Source organism: Ranitomeya variabilis, chromosome 5 (genome assembly GCF_051348905.1).
Source record: "Ranitomeya variabilis isolate aRanVar5 chromosome 5, aRanVar5.hap1, whole genome shotgun sequence".
Classification (NCBI taxonomy): Eukaryota; Metazoa; Chordata; class Amphibia; order Anura; family Dendrobatidae; genus Ranitomeya; species Ranitomeya variabilis.
Genome location: NC_135236.1, coordinates 192,575,580 through 192,594,776, shown reverse-complemented (window position 1 = coordinate 192,594,776; position 19,197 = coordinate 192,575,580). Strand labels below are relative to the sequence as shown.

The 19,197-nt window shown below is 42.2% G+C and overlaps 1 protein-coding gene and 1 long non-coding RNA gene across 2 annotated transcripts in view; both read left to right on the top strand.

Moving 5' to 3' along the window:
* The window catches only part of LOC143775485 (transient receptor potential cation channel subfamily M member 7-like), a 211,044-nt gene that overhangs the window by 42,492 nt on the left and 149,355 nt on the right, over positions 1-19,197 (top strand). The window contains exons 12-15 of the mRNA XM_077263672.1: positions 4,701-4,829; positions 7,492-7,770; positions 15,646-15,820; positions 18,532-18,658. Of these exons, the coding sequence (XP_077119787.1) occupies positions 4,701-4,829; positions 7,492-7,770; positions 15,646-15,820; positions 18,532-18,658 (710 nt within the window). The remainder of the gene's footprint in view (positions 1-4,700; positions 4,830-7,491; positions 7,771-15,645; positions 15,821-18,531; positions 18,659-19,197) is intronic.
* On the top strand, positions 10,796-12,106 carry LOC143773539 (uncharacterized). Its single transcript, XR_013215219.1, has 4 exons — positions 10,796-10,822; positions 10,911-10,979; positions 11,279-11,892; positions 11,975-12,106. It is a non-coding gene; the product is annotated as an uncharacterized LOC143773539 (long non-coding RNA).

Here is a 19,197-nt window from a genome sequence, read left to right as displayed (position 1 = left end):
AAGTAAACAGATACCGTGTAGGACTGTCCTTTTGCATTTTGACTCCTGCTTGCCCCCTGAGTGTAGCACGCTGTATGGAAGAGAAGATGGAGCCAGGACTTCCAGGACCACAAAATCAAGTCTCTTCAGGACAATTAAAGCACCACTCCAGTGTTTTTCTATATTGCACCCCTGGAGAGGCGCTTTAAATGTAATTCCCCTGGCCTCTGTCTCATATTCACTTGCTGCTGTCTTCAGCCTTTTCCAGTGTTGCTTCTGTCGGCCTCCGGTGAAAAGTGACCTGCCAGCTGCTCCACTGTTTCATGGAGCGCGCTAGAGGTCACTTTTCAATACTTCTCTATGAGAGCCTCATTCTGGCTCTCATAGACTTGCGTTAAGCTCTTGTAATGTACCTTCTGACTTCCAGGCATAAGATGGCGCCGCAGGATGGAGCAGTGTTGGTAAAAGGGGAAGCTGTCAGAAAGTGACTATAAGAATGGGGCAGGGGGCTTACATTTAAAGCTCCACTCCAGCACTGAAATAAAAACTGCTGGAGTAGTGCCTAAGTATGTGCCTTAGTGGGGCCCTTTGTCACACTGGTGTTCCCTGTAGTCTTTTCTGCAACATCTTTGTCACAGAGTCATGGCATTCCCGTGGCAGTCTAGTAGCAGGACATACAAGTTTCTTTAACTCTCTTCTTCTTTTGCGCTCTTCCTTCTGTCTTCTGGGCATTCCCTCCAACTGAATGCGGGTCCCTCCGGCTCCATGGTTAGGGGGCCGCACAATTCCCTTTCCAGTCTTTCCTGTGCAGCCCACAGTGCCCCTGGGTCTTTGGCATGTCTGGGACTCTAATTTAGCCTTACTGTCTCACTAGGCCACATCTCCATCCTATCCTATCCTCCATACTAGGCCAATCAGCAAGGTTTCTTCCCTCATAGAAGTCGGTTCCTCTGGTTACAGGATAGCATTCACTAGTCTTCCAAATGACAGTTTCTTCAGGTCTCATCCTCCTAGGACTCCCTTCTCCAGGCAGGAGTCATTGTCCCAGTTCCGCCTAGGAAATGCTTTAGAGTTAGTTCGGCACATCCTAAACCTAAGGTTACTTAGCAATGTGATCCAACTGCGTCACTTCAAGATGGAGTCTCTTCGCACTGTCCCTCCCTGGGAATTCCTACCTTCAGTGAATATTCGGGATACCTACTTCAACATTTCCATCTATCCCACTCACCAAAGGTTTCTCCACTTTGTGGTCAAACAGGTTATTTTTCAATTTCTGGTTCTGCCCTTTGGATGGCAACAGTTATAGCTCATCTTCAAATCAGAGGGGGCGTTATTATCACTTACCTGGATGACATTCTCATCAAGTTTTCTTCCCACATGGAAAACCTAGAGACTCTACAGAATTCAGGCTTCAAGTGGATTCTCAAGAGGTCGAAGTCCTCTCTGATCCTGGCACAATGTCTATGTTTTCTTGAGATGTTGTTTGAAGCAGCTCAGGCTAGGGTATTTCTCCCTGAAGATAAGAGATCGGCTCTTCATCCATTACCTGAGATTGCCATTGAGAAACCTCCTCTGCTTCTGCAGGAGCATCCTGGGTAAGTTGTTGGCAAGCTTTGAGGCGATTACATTTGCTCATCTTCATTCTAGACCCTTGCATAGTGCATTTCCTTCTTGTTGATACAGGATTGTTGTCTCCTTGGATCTGTTGGTCCATCTATCTTTTCTTATCCACCAGTCTCTTGATTGTTGCTGGACTTCATCTGTGTAGTATCAGTGGAAGATTCTGGCAATGGACACCATCCTACTCAGCTGGGGAGTAGTTTTCACACAGTTTTCCGTTCAAGGTTGTTGGAAGAAGCAGGAGGGCAGGTCTCTTCTTCTTTGGCAGCACTTTCTTTCTGGTCTGCCTGTCTGGATCCAGTTAGACAATGCCAGATTGTTGGCATACATCAAGCATTTGTGAGGAACTCTAAGTTGATTAGCCTTGGTAGAGATTTGGATTGGGCAGAGAGCAGAGTGCAGTAGATTTCAGTGGAATTTTCAAGCTATGAGGGGCTATCCACAGGAGAGTGGTCGCTTCATCTGGAGTTCATCAGTCAGATTTGTCTTTGGTTCCAAGGTTAGTGGACAGGTATTAGGACACTCTGGTAATTGTTTCCAATGCTTTGGCAATCCCTGGGTCACATTTCTCCCTGCCTTATGGGTTTCCATCACTGCCACTCCTACCCATGCTCCTCATGAAGATCAAGACAGAGAGGGTTTCTGTCATCTTCATCGTTCCAGACTGGCCTTGAAAGTCATGATACGTGGAAGTGATCAACCTCCTCACAGACACCTCGTGGAGCTTCTTGGACTGTCCAGATCTACTTTCAGATGGTTTCTGCTCTTCCATCAGAATTCACTGTGGCTCAATTTAACAGCTTGGCTGTTGAATCAGACCTTTCTGATCCAGTTATTCAGACTATGATCGAGGCACAAAACCCCTCCTTGTTATCTATAGACCATTACATTTAGAAGGACTGTGTTGGTTGGTGTGAGTTCAATGACTTTGCTCCTATGTCTTTATCCTTTACAGCTCTTTTCTTCTTTTTGCAGTCAAAGCTGTTGGGATTGGATTTTTGTTCCTTCAAAGGCCAGGTTTCCACATCTCCTGTTCTATCCCAAAGGGATCTGGCTTTCAATCCTCAGGTCAAGACTTTTCTTCAGTTGGTGGCCCACCCCACTTGGATCCTTGGTATCTCAATCTTCTTTTCAACGATCTTCAGTACCTGCCATTTAAGATGATCAGGTATTTCTCACCATTCTGGCTATGGCCCCTTTCACACATGAGTTTTTTGCTATCAGTCGCAATCCGTCGAATTTTGAAAAAAACGGATCCAGTGACTGATGCCACTGGATCCGTTTTTTCTCATAGACTTGTATCAGCAATGGATGGCCTCACGTTTCATCCGTCGTTTGCCGGATCTGTTGAAAATTGTCTGTCCGGCAGCCGGAGACAACAAAGTAACGTTTTTTGTCTCCGTCAAAAAAACGGACAGCGACAGATCCATCTCCATCAGTCATTTGTTAGAAAGGACGACTATGGGCGCTGGATCTGTCAAATGATAGAATTCGGTGATGAACTCCATTTTTTTAACTGAGCATGCTCAGATTTTTTTAGGATCCTTTAACCAGCCCCCCTAGTCGGATCCGTCGAAAAAACGGATCCGTCGCATCAGTTTTTCACAATCTGCAATGAGTCCATTTTTTTCAAAATTCAACGGATTGCGACTGATGGCAAAAAAACTGATATGTGAAAGGGGCCTATTCCTGTAAGGTGGCATTCCTTACAGCAATAATCTCTATCAGGCAGGTTTCAGAGCTGGCTGCCCTCTCCTGCCTCTCTCCATTCCTTATTCTTTACTTAGTCCTTCCCTGCTTCCTACGGTGGTTTCTTTTTCCACCTCAATAAGGACAATATACTTCTCTGCTTCTTTCCTTAGACCCCTCATCCTTCTGTAGAGCTTGGCACAAGCTTGACGTGGTCAGAGCAGTGATACATCACAGCTCCATTTAGATGTTGAATGCCTTGTCATTCCAGAAGGCCTTTGCAGAGGCCTGACATCACCCATTGCTTGCTGTATTTACCTGCTACTCTTGAGGAATATCAGGTTAAGGCCAGAGCACTTACTTACTTTCAGGGTTTCGGCTCACACTACCCAATCTGTTGGAGCCTCCTTAGACATAAGTCACCAAGCACTGTTGGGTGGCTATTTCCTCATCTGTCCATACTTTTTCTAGGTTTTCCAGAGTACATACCTTTGCATCAGCAAACACAAATCTTGGTAGGAAGTTCTTGCAAGCAGTAGTTGCTTGGGAAGTTAGCTGAGTAATGAATATTCTTCCTGTGGTAGCATAATTATTATTATAGTTATTCCCCACCCCAGGAACTACTTTAATAAGTCCCACCCAAGAAATGAGAATATTTTGATGAGCGAGTGTACTCGTTGCCTGGGTTTTCCCGAGCACACTCAGGTGGTCTCCCGAGTATTTGTAACTGCTCAGAGATTTCATTTTCCTTGCCTCAGCTGCATGATTTACAGCTGATAGACAGCTTGAATACATGTGGGGATTCCCTAGCAACCAGGCAACCCCCACATGTACTGAGGCTGGCTAGCAGCCATAAATCATGCAGCTGAGTCAACAAAAACTAAATCTCCGAGCAGTCACAAATACTTCGGGAAAACCCGAGCAACAAATACACTCGCTTATCACTAGTACTTACCATAACATCTCTAGCCTTCATTGGGGGACAGTGAACCTTCCATTGTTTACCCGTTCAAGTGTGCATTTATGTTGCTTTCTTCTTGAAGTGGTTGTTCTTTCTTTTTGGTATGTAGCTTTTCAAACTGCTTTCTCGCTTGTTGCCGGTAGACTAGGTGTAATTTACTGGGGAGGAGCCAACTTTCTTTTAAGGTGTATTATTACTGACAACCTCCAGATGAAAGCAGACTTCACCCATGATTTCTGTGTCCCCCAATAAAGACTACAAGAAAGTGATTTTGTGGTAAGTACCAAAAAACCTCACTGTCTGCATAAAAGCCTTATTTCAACCGCAAACGTTCGGGCAAGAAAATGCTGATAGTGTAAGGCTTGTCAAAGTTTGTTACAAGGAACGCCTATACAATACATTTCATATAATATTCAATGATAACTTTTTGAGGTTTGTTCTCTTCTTTTAGCTGGCATACCTGGCATTTTTAATGCTCTACACCTATGTGGTCCTGGTTAAAATGGAAAGCATGCCTTCTGTTCAAGAATGGATTGTGTTATCTTTTATAGTCACCACTGCTGTGGAAAGAATACGGGAGGTGAGTACGTTGCAAAAAACTTTTAAACTACTGTCATTCTAAAATGCTTTATCGACTTGTAAACTCATTTAGGGGAGTTTTCTTGGATCACAATACTGATTGGTGGGGCTTTTAGCATCGCTGTTGTCCCAGATGATCAGATGTTTGATGAGACCGGGACACTTTGTGTTTTGCAGGTCCATTTACTTGCACAATGTCTATTTAGTAGCAGCATTATCTTATTCACGTCAATTAAACAATACCATGGACAGCCTTTACTAGGTAAATTAAATGATGGTAGACGGAGCAATGGAAAGGATAGATGATCAATGATAAAGTAGTGGACAACAGGGCCGGACTGGCCATCGGGCAGTTCTGGCAAATGCCAGAAGGGCCGGTGCCAGTAGTGGGCTGCTGCATGCCGACTCACCCTTCCCCCCTCAGCGCCGCCACTGCCGCATTCAACTATACCGGCGTCTATGATGCTGGTACAGTTGAATGCAATAATGGAGGAGAGGGCGTCACCTGACACTCCCTCTCCCATCATTCCCCGCTCTGCCTCTGACACTGCGGATGCGCTCGCAATCACTGTGTCCCAGGCAGTGCAGCGGCAGCTGCCGAGACAGGAGCAGGGATCACCGCAGGCAAGAGGGGAGGTGAGGAGTGTTTTTTTTTACTGGACTGTGGGGCCATTCTAGGGGGGAGGAGAGATGTGGGGTCTGCTGTATACTACTATGTGGGCTGTGCTGTATGCTACTGTGTGGGCTCTGCTATATACTACTATGTGGGCTGTGCTGTATACTACTATGTGGGCAGTGCTATACACTACTATGTGGGCTCTGCTGTATACTACTATGTGGGCAGTGCTGTATACTACTATGTGGGCTGTGCTGTATACTACTATGTGGGCTGTGCTATATACTAATTTGTGGGTTCTGCTGTATACTACTGTGTGGGCTGTGCTGTATACTACTATGTGGGCTGTGCTATATACTACTGTGTGGGCTCTGCTGTATACTACTATGTGGGCTGTGCTATATACTACTGTGTGGGCTCTGCTGTATACTACTGTGTGGGCTCTGCTGTATACTACTATGTGGGCAGTGCTGTATACTACTATGTGGGCAGTGCTGTATACTACTATGTGGGCAATGCTGTATACTACTATGTGGGCTGTGCTGTATACTGCTACATGGGCTGTGCTGTCTACTGCTACGTGGGCTGTGTTATCTGCTATGCGGGTTGTGCTATATACTATGGGGGTATATTATATTCTATGGGGAGGCCATGTTATATACTATGTGGCTGTTATATACTATTGTGGGGGTATATTATATTCTATGGGGGAGGCTGTGTTATACTATGGGGGGCTGCATTATATTCTATGGGGGCTACATTATATTATGGGGAGGTGGGCTGTATTATATTCTATGGGGTGGCTGCATTATACTCTGGGGTGGCTGCATTATACTCTGGGGTGGCTGCATTATATTCTGTAGGATGGTGGCTGCATTATACTATATGTGGGCTGCATTATACTGTATCGAGGATTATGGGGAATACGTTATACTATATGAAGAACTATGGGGTGCATTATACTATGGGAAGTGAATTGTACTACATGGATGACTATGGCAATGCATTATACTATATGGAGCACTATGAGGAGTGTATTATGCTATATGGAGGACTATGAGGAGTGTATTATACTATGTGGAGGACTGAGCAGTGTATTTTAATATATGGAGAACTATAGGGAGTGTATTATACTATATGGAGGACTGTGGTGCACATTATAATATATGGAGGACTATGGGGTGTATTTTACTAAACAAGTAAAATGCTGCATATTCAGATTGTTTTTGGTGGAACAAAAATCATTGTTCTCAGCAGCACATCGCTGGTGTAAACTGTAGATGTGCTGATGATAACATGATACTGTATGGGGATCTGTTAGTGATCTATTAGTGATCTATTAGTGATCGTTCTGTCCCATCATTATTCCTCAGCTGGTGGAAAGAGGCCGGGAAACAAGTGTTGAACAACTTCAGTATTGTTGATCAAACTCATTTAGCGGCCTGAACTCAGCGCTTGTAAATACAACCGAAATGCTTTTGTGTGATGTGCAATATGTTAGCATTTGGGGCCCCATTTTAAACTTTGCCTAGGCGTAGGGCCCCACTTTGCCTAAAACCGGCCCTGCCTACAAGTGTACAAAGACATTATACAGTGACCATGTGACAAGTGGGCCTGTGTAACTTCAAATGCCAGGGCTGAATTTTAGTCCCAGTCCGGCCCTGGTGGACAACCTCTTTGTCACGGGTTCCTTTAAAATTTCCATACGGTATTATTATTGGTCTCAAAGCAACACAAACATAAAAGAAACCACAGATTCCAATTCTATATCACTGGGATCATTCAGTCAAAGTTATAAAGGGAAGCCATGACACTATGGAGCTTTACACCAGAAATCTGGAGTTAAAGAATTACTATTTCTCCCACATCGCTCACTGCCTAGCACAGTGGAAATGCTGCTTTATCTTTCTCAATCTGTTCTATAGTTTTTCCATTTAATAAATACACTTGCATTATATGCACTTAAATGTAATATAATACAATTTACTCATTATAGTTCTTTTTTCCCACACAAATAAAAAGCATTCTTGTACTTTCTGTGTTCCAGGTTTTTATTTCAGAAGCTGGGAAAAGTACTCAGAAGCTAAAAGTTTGGCTTCGCAGCTACTTCAATGTTAATGAATTCCTGGGAATATTGACTTTCTTTGTCGGTTTTTGTTTGAGATTTGGTTCCAGAAATGTCACAAATGAAACTTCTGAAGACTTAGTGTTTGTTGCGGGAAGATTAATATGCTGTCTGAACACAATATTTTGGTTCGCAAAGTTATTAGACATATTAAATGTGAGTCAAGATGCTGGGCCATATATTTTCATGATTGGAAAAATGGTAAGATTTTGATTAGTAAGTCTCAAGTCCATGAATCTGTAAGATTTGCAGTGCTTTTTAATGGTGTAAATGTTGTGTGATTATATCAGAGTTAAAAATCAGATACAATCCATTGAACTCTCATAAGTGATGGCAATGTATTTCTCTACCCTATGGATCTTGTGTAAGTGCACAAACATTTTCATCTTCAGCAGATGGGAATAGCTGAAAACGAGTAAAGAGTGCAGCTTCAGCCAATAATTACAGAGCTGAAGGGAGGAAAAGAGGAGTTGTTTTGGCAGCTTCAGGTGTGCAGCCCTGTAACACGGAGCAGTGGTTGTATCACCTGTGATATTAACGATATGTAGTGTATGAAGAACCTCCATTTGGGGGACCAGAATGATGGAATTAAAGGGGTTGCCCAGTAATGATATATTATTTACCTGTTTGCATGATAAGACTCCTGACAACCCCACCCACTGATCAGCTGTTATTGGTTCTGGATGTGGATGCTTGTAAAGAGTGTTCAGTGACAAAACGGCATGGCTTCATACACTGTTGTAGTTTTCATTTCCAGTTACTGCAGTTCAAATTCTATTCATTTTTAAAAAGAAGACACAGTACCTGGAAGTGACCACTACACAGCGTACCGACCTGTGGTGTTCTGGCTTTATATGCTATTTACATCTATCCGCCATTGGAACTGACCAATGTCAGCCCTCCCATACATCTGATATTGAAGACCTATGCTATGGACAAGGAAATCAGTATCACACTTCTGAACAAACCCTTTAACAGCCTTGGTATACAGGTATTAGGCCTATTTTCAATTTATTAAAACTTGCCTAGAATTTATTAATTAAATAAATAGGATTAAAGGAGTTCTCTGGGAAAAGAAAACTAAAATAAATGTCATAAATACAATTTTAAATACCTTAATTAGCAATTGACACATTTGTCTCAGGAGGTAATCATAGATTTGAAATAGCTGCCGGCTTGTTAAAGTGGAGAAACCTGTTTTATGTTAAAAGGACAGGTACCTGTGCAGTAGGAAGCTCCTCTGCTGCTGTCATGCAGATGTCCTATACCACATAACGTCACACTATCTGTAGATCACAGTAGCTACTCAGCATTCAGAAAGACAAAGTGGACAGCAGTGCAAGCAGCCTCTTCATTCATAAGAACCATGGCATCTCCAGCATTAGATCAGATAGGGTGTCTTGGCCCCAGTGTGGTTCAACATTTTTATAAATGATCTAGATAAAGGAACTGAAGGTAAACTGATCAAATTTGCAGAACATGCAAAGCTTAGAGAAGACAGAGAAAGGATTCAGAAGGATCTAGGTAAGCTTGAACAATGGGCAGCGACTAATAGAATGGTATTTAAGAGGGGAAAATGCAAGATTCTACACCTGGACAAGAAAAACAAAAATTACATCTACGGAAGTCTACAAGAAAGACATAGCTGAACTAGAGCGGGTGCAGAGAAGAGCGGGGTGATCTTATTTTAATGTATAAATGTATGAGGGGACAGTACAGAGACCTTTCTAATGACCTTTTTACTTGTAGACCTGAGACGGGGACAAGGGGGCATCCTCTACAGACATCTGTATGAGATAATTTAATGAATCCTGCATTGAGCAGGGAGTTGGACACAATGACCCTGGAGGTCCCTTCCAACTCTAACATACTATGATTTTATGACAGCAATGTGGGCAGCCACCTTTTACAGCATCACCCTTAGTATCTCCAGTATTTGATCAGAAAGACAAGGTGGACAGCAGTAAGAGCTGCTTTTTACCTTGGCACTCCTGGTATCTCCAGTATTAGATCAGATGAGATGGACAGAAGTGTGGGCAGCCTCCTTTCACCTCAGCACCCTTAGGCTAGGTTCACATTGCGCTAGGTGAGTCCGTCTAACGGACACGTTTTTAAGTAGTGAAAACGCAATATAACGCACATACTAACGCGCCCATAGACTTGCATTGTCTGACGCCTCGTGACGCATGCCAAATTTGGCATGCGTTAGTCACATAACGTTTTTTTCTGACGGACCTTGGAACGCGGCTTGCAGCGTTTTCGGGTCCGGCCAAGCTAACGCAATACTAACGGAAGCGTTAATTCTGCCATTGATGTCTATGGCAAACGCAGCCAGACGCAAATCTTGATAAATTTCCAAAAAGAACCATACGTTTTAATAGCGTTTGAGGGAGGTCCATGTGGTCATGTGACAGGAAACAGGATTTCGGCCATTACTGTCCCCAGCGCACATCCTGAGGCCTGCTGCACACCAGAGAAAAAGTGTCTTGCAAAAGATCACAGGAAATGTAAGTACATTTGTATATATATATATATACTAGATGGTGGCCCGATAACGCATCGTGTATTCTAGAATATGCATGTCCACGTAGTATATTGCCCAGCCATGTAGTATGTAGTATATTGCCCAGCGACGTAGTATACATCACAGAGCCACGTAGTGTATTGCACAGTGAAGTAGTATACAGCACCCAGCGACGTAGTATACAGAACCCAGTCACGTAGTATATTGCTCAGCGACGTTTGTCACAGTACCCTGTGTGAGCGGTGAGCAGAGGGCTGTATGCGGGCGCCGGGCAGTGAGTGCGGGGCGGCCCTTTTTTTTCTGACTGTGCGCGTCGCAGACTGGTCGCGGCAGCCATGACAGGCAGCTGCCGAGACCAATCAGCGAATTAATACCGTGACAGAAGGACAGAAGGACGGAAGTTCCCTAGACAATTATATAGTAGATATCTCTGTATACATCATGGGACTCTGTATTGTACGACGGATGTGTGTGTACTAAAAATGTATTGCTTTGTTGCAGATGTCGGATAGTGAGGGAAGCAGCAGCAGCAGCAGCAGCGTGTCTGCGTTTTTTTCTTCTCAGTCGGTAGGCTTGCACTTTAAAAAACCACTAAAATTTGTGTGAAAATTCAGTGTATTAAGCTATATATATATATATATGTATAATCATGTTTCTATTGCAAATAGGAGTCTTCGGAGCCCGAGGCTGCTAGGCCCCCCCAAAAAAAAACAGGCAAAACCAACAAAGGTACATAGCAGACATTTTTAAGTTTTGCAAACATAAATTTATTGATCAAAGAAATGTAATTTTTTTTTTTCATTTACATACACAATAGGTTGTGGCACACGGAGGACACAAGAGGAAGAAGGTTCCTCGCCGTCTGTCGTCTCCACAACTGCCAGTGGTAAATATAAAACTAGAAATTTATCTACAATCTATTCACTTTCTATCTGCTATATCTATAAACTATCTATCCACTATCTCTCTCTCTCTCTCTCTATCTTTTGCTGTATCTATCTATCTATCTATCTATCTATCTATCTATCTATGTATCTATCTATCTATGTATCTATCTATCTATGTATCTAATGTATCTATCTATCTATGTATCTATCTATCTATGTATCTATCTATCTATCTATCTATTAGTCTACCAATAAACTGAATTTGAACCTTTCAACATAACGTTTTGTGTTTACATAGTCCAAGTCAGCGAGCCAAAAAAAAAAAAGGATTGTGGTTGACGAAGAGCCGTTGACCATTCACAATGAGACACTGATCAACCTTGTGGAAGCCAACCCCTCAATATGGGACCAAAGCGACAGCTCCCACCATGACATAGTAAAGAACCGCAAGTTGTGGGATCAAATTATCTCTCACTTCGATCCCCGATACATGGAGAAGTCATCAACCTCAAAGAAAAAAATTGGTAAATATTGGTGATGTTAAATTGTCTACTATCTATCTCTAAACTATCAACTACCTATACACTAAACTATTTCTCTATCATCTATAATAATTACTATCTATCAACTATCTATCTACTAGCTATATATCAACTATCTAAACTAACTATACACAATTTTTAAACTATCAATATAAGAACTGTCTACTAATATATATATATAATTTTTTAACCTTTTTTTAAAAATTACAGCGGATGCGGTCCATACTCGCTGGAAATCAATAAGGGACCGCTTTGTCCGTGACTACCGGAATAGTCAAAATGTACCAAGCGGAGCAGGTGCAAAACGGGTGACCCCGTATGTGCACTACGAGCAATTGCTCTTTCTTCAAAAAACATTGTCTCAGCGCTCGTAAGTACAAATTGGTCTGTGTGCGAGAAATTTTTTTAAAAAAATTACAGCAAAATATATATATATATTTTTTTGGTTACAGCACGATCTGCAGTACCGCCGCGCCTAGACAGGCAGAAGAACTGGAGCCATCTCCACTGGAACCAAGTCAGCAGACGGGCACTGAAGACGTCTCTGTCATCAGCGAGCCACGATCTGGGGAGAGAAGCACTGTGGCTTCAAGTGTGAGTGCCCGGTTGCAATCAGTGCGTGGACGCAAGCGAGCTTCACAAAAAGATGAAGCTGATGCCATTATTGTCGATAGACTTCAGCGGGTTGAGGACATGTGTCAGAGTGAACTGAAAGACCTGAGGCGGGAAATTACCGACTTACAATCGCGAGTCTGTATATTCTGCAAATGAATGGAAGCTATTTTTTTTGTCCTATGTTCCCGTAGCACAAAATATCCCGGCACACAGAAACCTTTTGTTTCGGCAAAGACTGAATGACCTTCTTGAGGAATTTGTGGGACCCCAGGAGCCAGCTCCATCGAGAACCAGAAGCATAGACATGCCGGCCTACAACCCTCAATATAGAGCCCGGTGTGAACCGAGCATTGAACATCAGAGACAAAGTAGCAGTCCATCATACACCTGGGCGGACAATACACCCGCGCAATACCAGAGTCTATAGTACAGCTCAGTGTCCCCAGCCAGGTGCAAACTGTGTTTCACGTTTTTTGGTTTATTGTTTTTTTACCACCCAATTTCGTGTGTGTTTTTTTACATCCCTATGGGATATCATATGTAACAAGTTCACAACTGTTCTTTCATAAAAATTCGGAAACTTAAGTAAACTGTTTAAAATCTGATTCTTGTATGACTGTGAACACAACATAACAGTAATGTAACATTTTACAAGACATATTTTACAAGACATATTGGAAATAAAAAAAAACCAAAAAACACATCAGAACACAGCTTCAGACTTGAAATAAATTTTACACGTGTCTGTCTTGCCATGGAACATGCCCCTCATGTATGAAGTACTGTGCAAATTGGTCATGAATCCTCATTATTTGAGCTGTAGACCGAACAGCAGTAGATTCAATGCTCATGAGGTTCGACTCACATTCATCAGGGTCAACCACCTGGGGTTCATGTCTGGCCACAAAATTATGCAGACAGATGCATGCCTTCACAACACGGTCCACATTTTCTGGTTGCAGTTGCATGCACGTTAGTAGAATTCGCCATTTTAATGTCAAAATCCCAAAGGCGCACTCCACATAACGTCTTGCCCGGCTCAAGCGATAATTAAAAATGCGCTTGGTGGAGTTCAGACTGCGGCTTGAGTACGGTTTGAGGAGATTTTGCCCAAGTTGGAACGCCTCATCACCAACTAAAACAAAGGGCAAACTTGGGTCTTCGGTCCCCGGTAGAGGTCGTGATGAGGGTAAGTTAAAATTGTTGCTATACAAACATCTCCCCATGTTGGAGTCTCTGAAGACTCTTGAATCGTTAGTCTGGCCATACGCACCAATATCCACAGCTACAAACCGGTATCTTGCATCCGCAATAGCCATCAAGATTATCGAGAAGTATTTTTTATAATTATAGTACAGGGACCCACTATGCGCTGGTTTCTGAATCCGTATGTGCTTGCCGTCCACGGCACCAATACAATTGGGGAAATTAGCCACATCCTCGAACTGTTGGGAAATCGCTAGCCACATTTCTGATGTTGGGGTTGGTAGCACAAGTGGTTGCAAGTTGTTCCAAATGGCATCACAAGTTTCCCGAACCAGTTGGCAAATTGTTGACTTCCCCAGTCTAAATTGGTAATGCAGTGACGCAAAAGATTCTCCAGTAGCCAGATATCTGTCGGCATTGAAAAAGAAAAAAAAAAAAAAATGTTAGGATTTTAAAGGACAACTAAAAGGCTACATAAATAGAATATACAATTGCTAAATGAACATTATGCCCCACGATGCCTAGATCTAGTCTTTGTCAATAGAATGAGAAAAAATTTTATAATTACCTCACAGTCACTACTAATCGTTCCTCCGCACAGATGCTTTCACGGAAAGTGCTGCGATGATGATGTATCTCATCCTTCACATGTGAAAGCAGAACATCAAAGGTCTCAATGGACATCCGTAGATAGCGTTGGAATTTTGAAGGGTGATCCCGAAGCTGAAGATACAGGGTGTGAAAGGCACCATATGTACTCCGCAAGAAATTAACTTCGTGGATCCAATATCTCCTTTGCGAACTACGCTTTCTCTGCCGAAGTCGCAACCGCATCAAGCGAAATCGAACCAGCTCAGACACAAACATGTTGCTAGCAGAAGTTCACTCAATGCTTTCAAAATGGAGAATGAGTCTGCACCCACACCCCGACGAGGACAAAAGGAGAAGAAAAAAAAAAAAACTTTATTGACAGTGACAAACGCAGACAAACGGATACATCGCGAACGGACATCAAAATGAGAAAAACGCTGTCAAAAGCGTTAACGCAAGCGTTAACGTGAAGCCGATTTTTTTACAAATTTGATCCTTTTCTGTACATGCGTTTAACGGATCCGTTTAACGCGATGTACTTGACGCAATGTGAATCTAGCCTTAGTATCTTCAGTATTAGATCAGAAACATAAGATGGACCGCAGTGTCAGCGGCCTCTTCTTACCTCAGCACGCCTGGTATCTCCAGTATTAGATCATCAAGATAAGGTGGGTAGTAGTGTGAACTGCCTCTTCTTACCTCAGCATTCATAGTATCTCCACTATCAGATCAGGTAGACAGGATGGACAGCAGTGTGAGCGGCCTCTTTTTACCTTCGATGCCTTCTGTATTTCCAGTATTCCATCAGAAGGACAAGTTGAACCTCATTTTGAGCATCCCCTTCTTTCCTCTGCATTCCTGGAATCTCCAGTATAAGATGAGAGACAAGGTGGACAGCAGTGTGAGCAGCCTCTTCTTACCTCTACACCCCTGGTATCTCCTGTATCAGATCAGATAGGGTGGACAACAGTGTGAGTGGTCTCTTCTTACCTAAGCATCCCAGGTATTTCCAGTACATCTTGCTATACATGGAGAGAGGGTGCTAAGACTCTTACTGCATGCACTCACAGACACCGGTCCTATTAGCATGCTAGAACAGGTTTCTGTCTTTGTCACAAAACAGTGGGCATTTTAATTCTATAGTGATTGCCTCTAAAACAAGTGTAATTTGCTAAAGATATTTTTTCAATCCTTTTATAATTATATTTCCTTTAGTTAGTTATTTATTTCTATTCCCTGAAAACTCTTTTAAGAAAAACTTGTGAAAAAACTTAGGGGGATTATTTAGAACAAATTATTGCATAGTCATAGACAAATGTAATTAAGTGATGATGCCAATTTACAAGACATCACCTTGAATAATAATTTGTTTTCTAGATGTGTCTTTTATGATGACATAAAACAATGAAAAAATGTTTCTTTGTAGCACATCCTCTCTTGTCAATAAATGTGCTGCCAATAATAACATGAACTATATTTTGGGGTGGGTGATTGTGTGAACTGCCATTGGCAGTGAAAAAAATCTAAATAATTGACACATTTAAATTTAACTAAAGGAGCATCGATCAACTTCCAATATCGTCGATTGGAGTTTGTTTTGCACAGTTTATTTGTCATGTAAAAAGAAACTAAATTGTCACTTACAAATAACATGTGCAGTGCCGGACTTACCTTTAACATTTCTTTTAATCAATATTTTTTTCCATTTTAGATGACAAGAATGTTTTTCATTGTAGTTATAATGGGAGTAGTAGTATTTTCCTTTGGCGTGCCAAGAAAGGCGATCCTTTATCCTAATGAAGAACCTTCTTGGTCCCTTGCTAAAGATGTAGTGTTTCGTCCATACTGGATGACATATGGTGAAATGTTTGCATATGAAATAGATGGTAAGTTCTGCACTGCACAAGTGCATTGATGTGTATTTTTTCATTTGTAAATTTCAAAAGGACCTGTCACCAGGATAACCCCTTTACAACCCGAGAGTGGTTTGCACATTAATGATCAGGCCAATTTTTACACCAAAATGGACCACTGTGACTTTATGAGGTAATCATTAGGGAACACTTCAATGGATCCCAGTGATTCTGAGATAGTTTTTTTCATGACATATTGTACTTTATGATAGGGGTAAAATTTATTTGATATGACTTTTGTTTATTTGTGAAAAAAACTTAATTTTGGCGAAAATGTTGAAAATTTCACAATTTTTCAACTTTGAATTTTCATACCCTTAAATCACAGAGATATAGTGGGTATGTAAAGTATTCAGACCCCTTTAAATTTTTCACTCTTTGCTTCATTGCAGCCATTTGGTAAATTCAAAAAAGTTTATTTTTTTCTCATTAATGTACACTCTGCACCCCATCTTCACTGGAAAAAAAAAAGAAATTTAGAAATTTTTGCATATTTATTAAAAAAGAAAAAGTGAAATATCACATGGTCATAAGTATTCATACCCTTTGCTCAGACACTCATATTTAAGTCACATGCTGTTCATTTCCTTGTGATCCTCCTTGAGATGGTTCTACTCCTTCATTGGAGTCCAGCCGTGCTTAATTAAACTGATAGGACTTGATTTGGAAAGGCACACACCTGTCTATATAAGACCTCATAGCTCACAGTGCATGAGGTCAAAGGAACTGGCCAAGGAGCTCAGAGACAGAATTGTGGCAAGACACAGATCTGACCAAGGTTACAACAGAATTTCTGCAGTGCTCAAGGTTCCTAATAGCACAGTGGCCTCCATAATCCGTAAATGGAAGTAGTTTGGGACCACCAGAAGTCTTCCTAGACCTGGCCGTCCAGCCAAACTGAGCAATCGTGGGAGAAGAGCCTTGGTGAGAGAGGTAAAGAAAAACCCCCAAGATAAATGTGGCTGAGCTCCAGAGATGCAGTAGGGAGATGGGAGAAAGTTCCACAAAGTCAACTATCACTGCAGCCCTCCGCTAGTTGGTCCTTTTTGGCAGAGTGGCCTGACGGGAGCCTCTCAGTGCAAGACATATGAAAGCCCGCATAGACTTTGATAAAAAAACACATGAAGGACTCCCAGACTATGAGAAATAAGATTCTCTGGTCTGATGAGATGAAGATAGACCTTTTTGGTGATAATTCTAAGCGGTATGTGTGGACAATCCATGCACTGCTCATCACCTGCCCAATACAATCCCAACAGTGAAACATGGTGGTGGCAGCATCATGCTATGGGGGTGTTTTTCAGCTGCAGGGACAGGACAACTGGTTGTCATTGAAGGAAACATTAATGCGGTCAGGTACAGAGATATACCTGGATGAAAACCTCTTCCAGAGTGCTCTGGACCTCAGACGTGGCTGAAAGGTTCACCTTCCATCAAGACAATGACCCTAAGCACACAGCTAAAATAACAAAGGAGTGGCTTCAGAACAACTCTGTGACCATTCTTGACTGACCCAGCCAGGGCCCTGACCTAAACCCAATTGAGCATCTCTGGAGAGACCTGAAAATGGCTGTCCACCAATGTTCACCATCCAACCTGACGGAACTGGAGAGGATCTGCAAGGAAGAATGGCAGAGGATCCCCAAATCCAGTTGTGAAAAACTTGTTGCATCATTCCCAAGAAGACTCATGGCTGTACTAGCTCAAAAGTGTGCTTCTACTCAATTCTGAGCAAAGGGTCTGAATACTTATGACCTTGTGATATTTCAGTTTTCCTTTTTTAATAAATTTGCAAAAATGACTACATTTTTGCTTTTTTTCAGTCAAGATTGTGTACATTAATGAGAAAAAAATGAACTTTTTTGAATTTACCAAATGGCTGCAATGAAACAAAGAGTGAAAAATGTAAAGGGGTCTGAATACTTACCATGCCCACTGTATATAAAAAGTATATACCGTGTTTTTCGGATTATAAGATGCACCCCAAATTTTGAGGCGAAAAATAGGAAAAAATATTTTTTTATAAATTGGTGGTGCTTCTTACAATCCTTGCATCTTATTGCTTACCGGGGGTGGTGGCTGCAGGGAAACGGAATCCCAGGGTCGCTGCTGGAGGAGGCAGGAGTGGGGTGACACTCCAGGCTGCAGGCAGGGATTAGTGGGGGCTCCGATGTGTGGCGCGCTGCTGCGGGGATCTTGTGCTGCTGTGAGGTTCTTGTGCTGCTGCAGGGTGTCTCTGGGTGCCTGGCGGTTGCAATCAGCGCTGAAATCTCATCTCTCAAGATCTTGATCCCGAGATCACCATCAGCGCATGCGGCGGCCATATTCCCGGAGACCAGCGCACGTGGTACCCTGGATGTGCCGCAGGCTCTGGCCTGTCGCAAAATTTCGGCAGAGCCCCGGGCAGCGCTGGACACCCACACAGCACCGCTGGGCACCGGAGACACCCACAGCAACCACCGGGCACCCAGAGATACCCGGACCTTCCCCCCAGGAAGGCATGTTCGCTTTCTAAGGCACACCCCCACTTCCCCCCCAAGTTTGGGGGAAAAAAAAGTGCGTCTTAGAAAGCGAAAAATACGTTATACAGTATATGTATATCATATATATTTTATAAGTCTACATCTATTTGTTTCATTATTTTTCATTTTTTTGTTGTTTTATTGCTTTTATTTTATTTTTAGCTTGTGCGAATGACACAGTCACTCCAGACCTCTGTGTTACCGGAAGTTGGCTGAATGGATTTTTGCAGGCTGTTTATGTATTTGTACAATACATCATCATGGTTAACCTTCTCATTGCAATCTTTAAGTAAGTAAAACAATCATTTATAGCATGTTCTTTAATTAATCTTTTTAACACCTAAAAAAACCCCACTATTGATGCTGAACAAATATGACTGAGGTTACTTATACAGATACTTTATTTCTTCATTAAAAGTTGATACAGCATAATAGGTCCTTGCCTTGGTGCAAATGTGCCAGTACAAAGTGCATGCGACGCGTTTCGATCGTACCCGATCTTAGTCAATGCATAGTTTTCCAAAGTTCGCGCTAATTGTTATCAAGTGTTCATGGACCAATACAGTGATCAAAACTGGTCACGTGATTGTTGCCACAGGTCCTGAACATATAAACTTCACCGCAGCTGCGAAAATTTCACATAAGTGCGGTGAAGTGATAACAATTGACAATACAATGCTCATAATAAAAACACAGTGATAATTACAATAATAAATACCTAAACATTACAAAAATTAATAACATTTAACAATAATGATACATGATCTCGTTTTTTCGGTTAAGACCAGATGGATATGTGGTTTGCAAATTGTAGATCCAAAAAGCTTC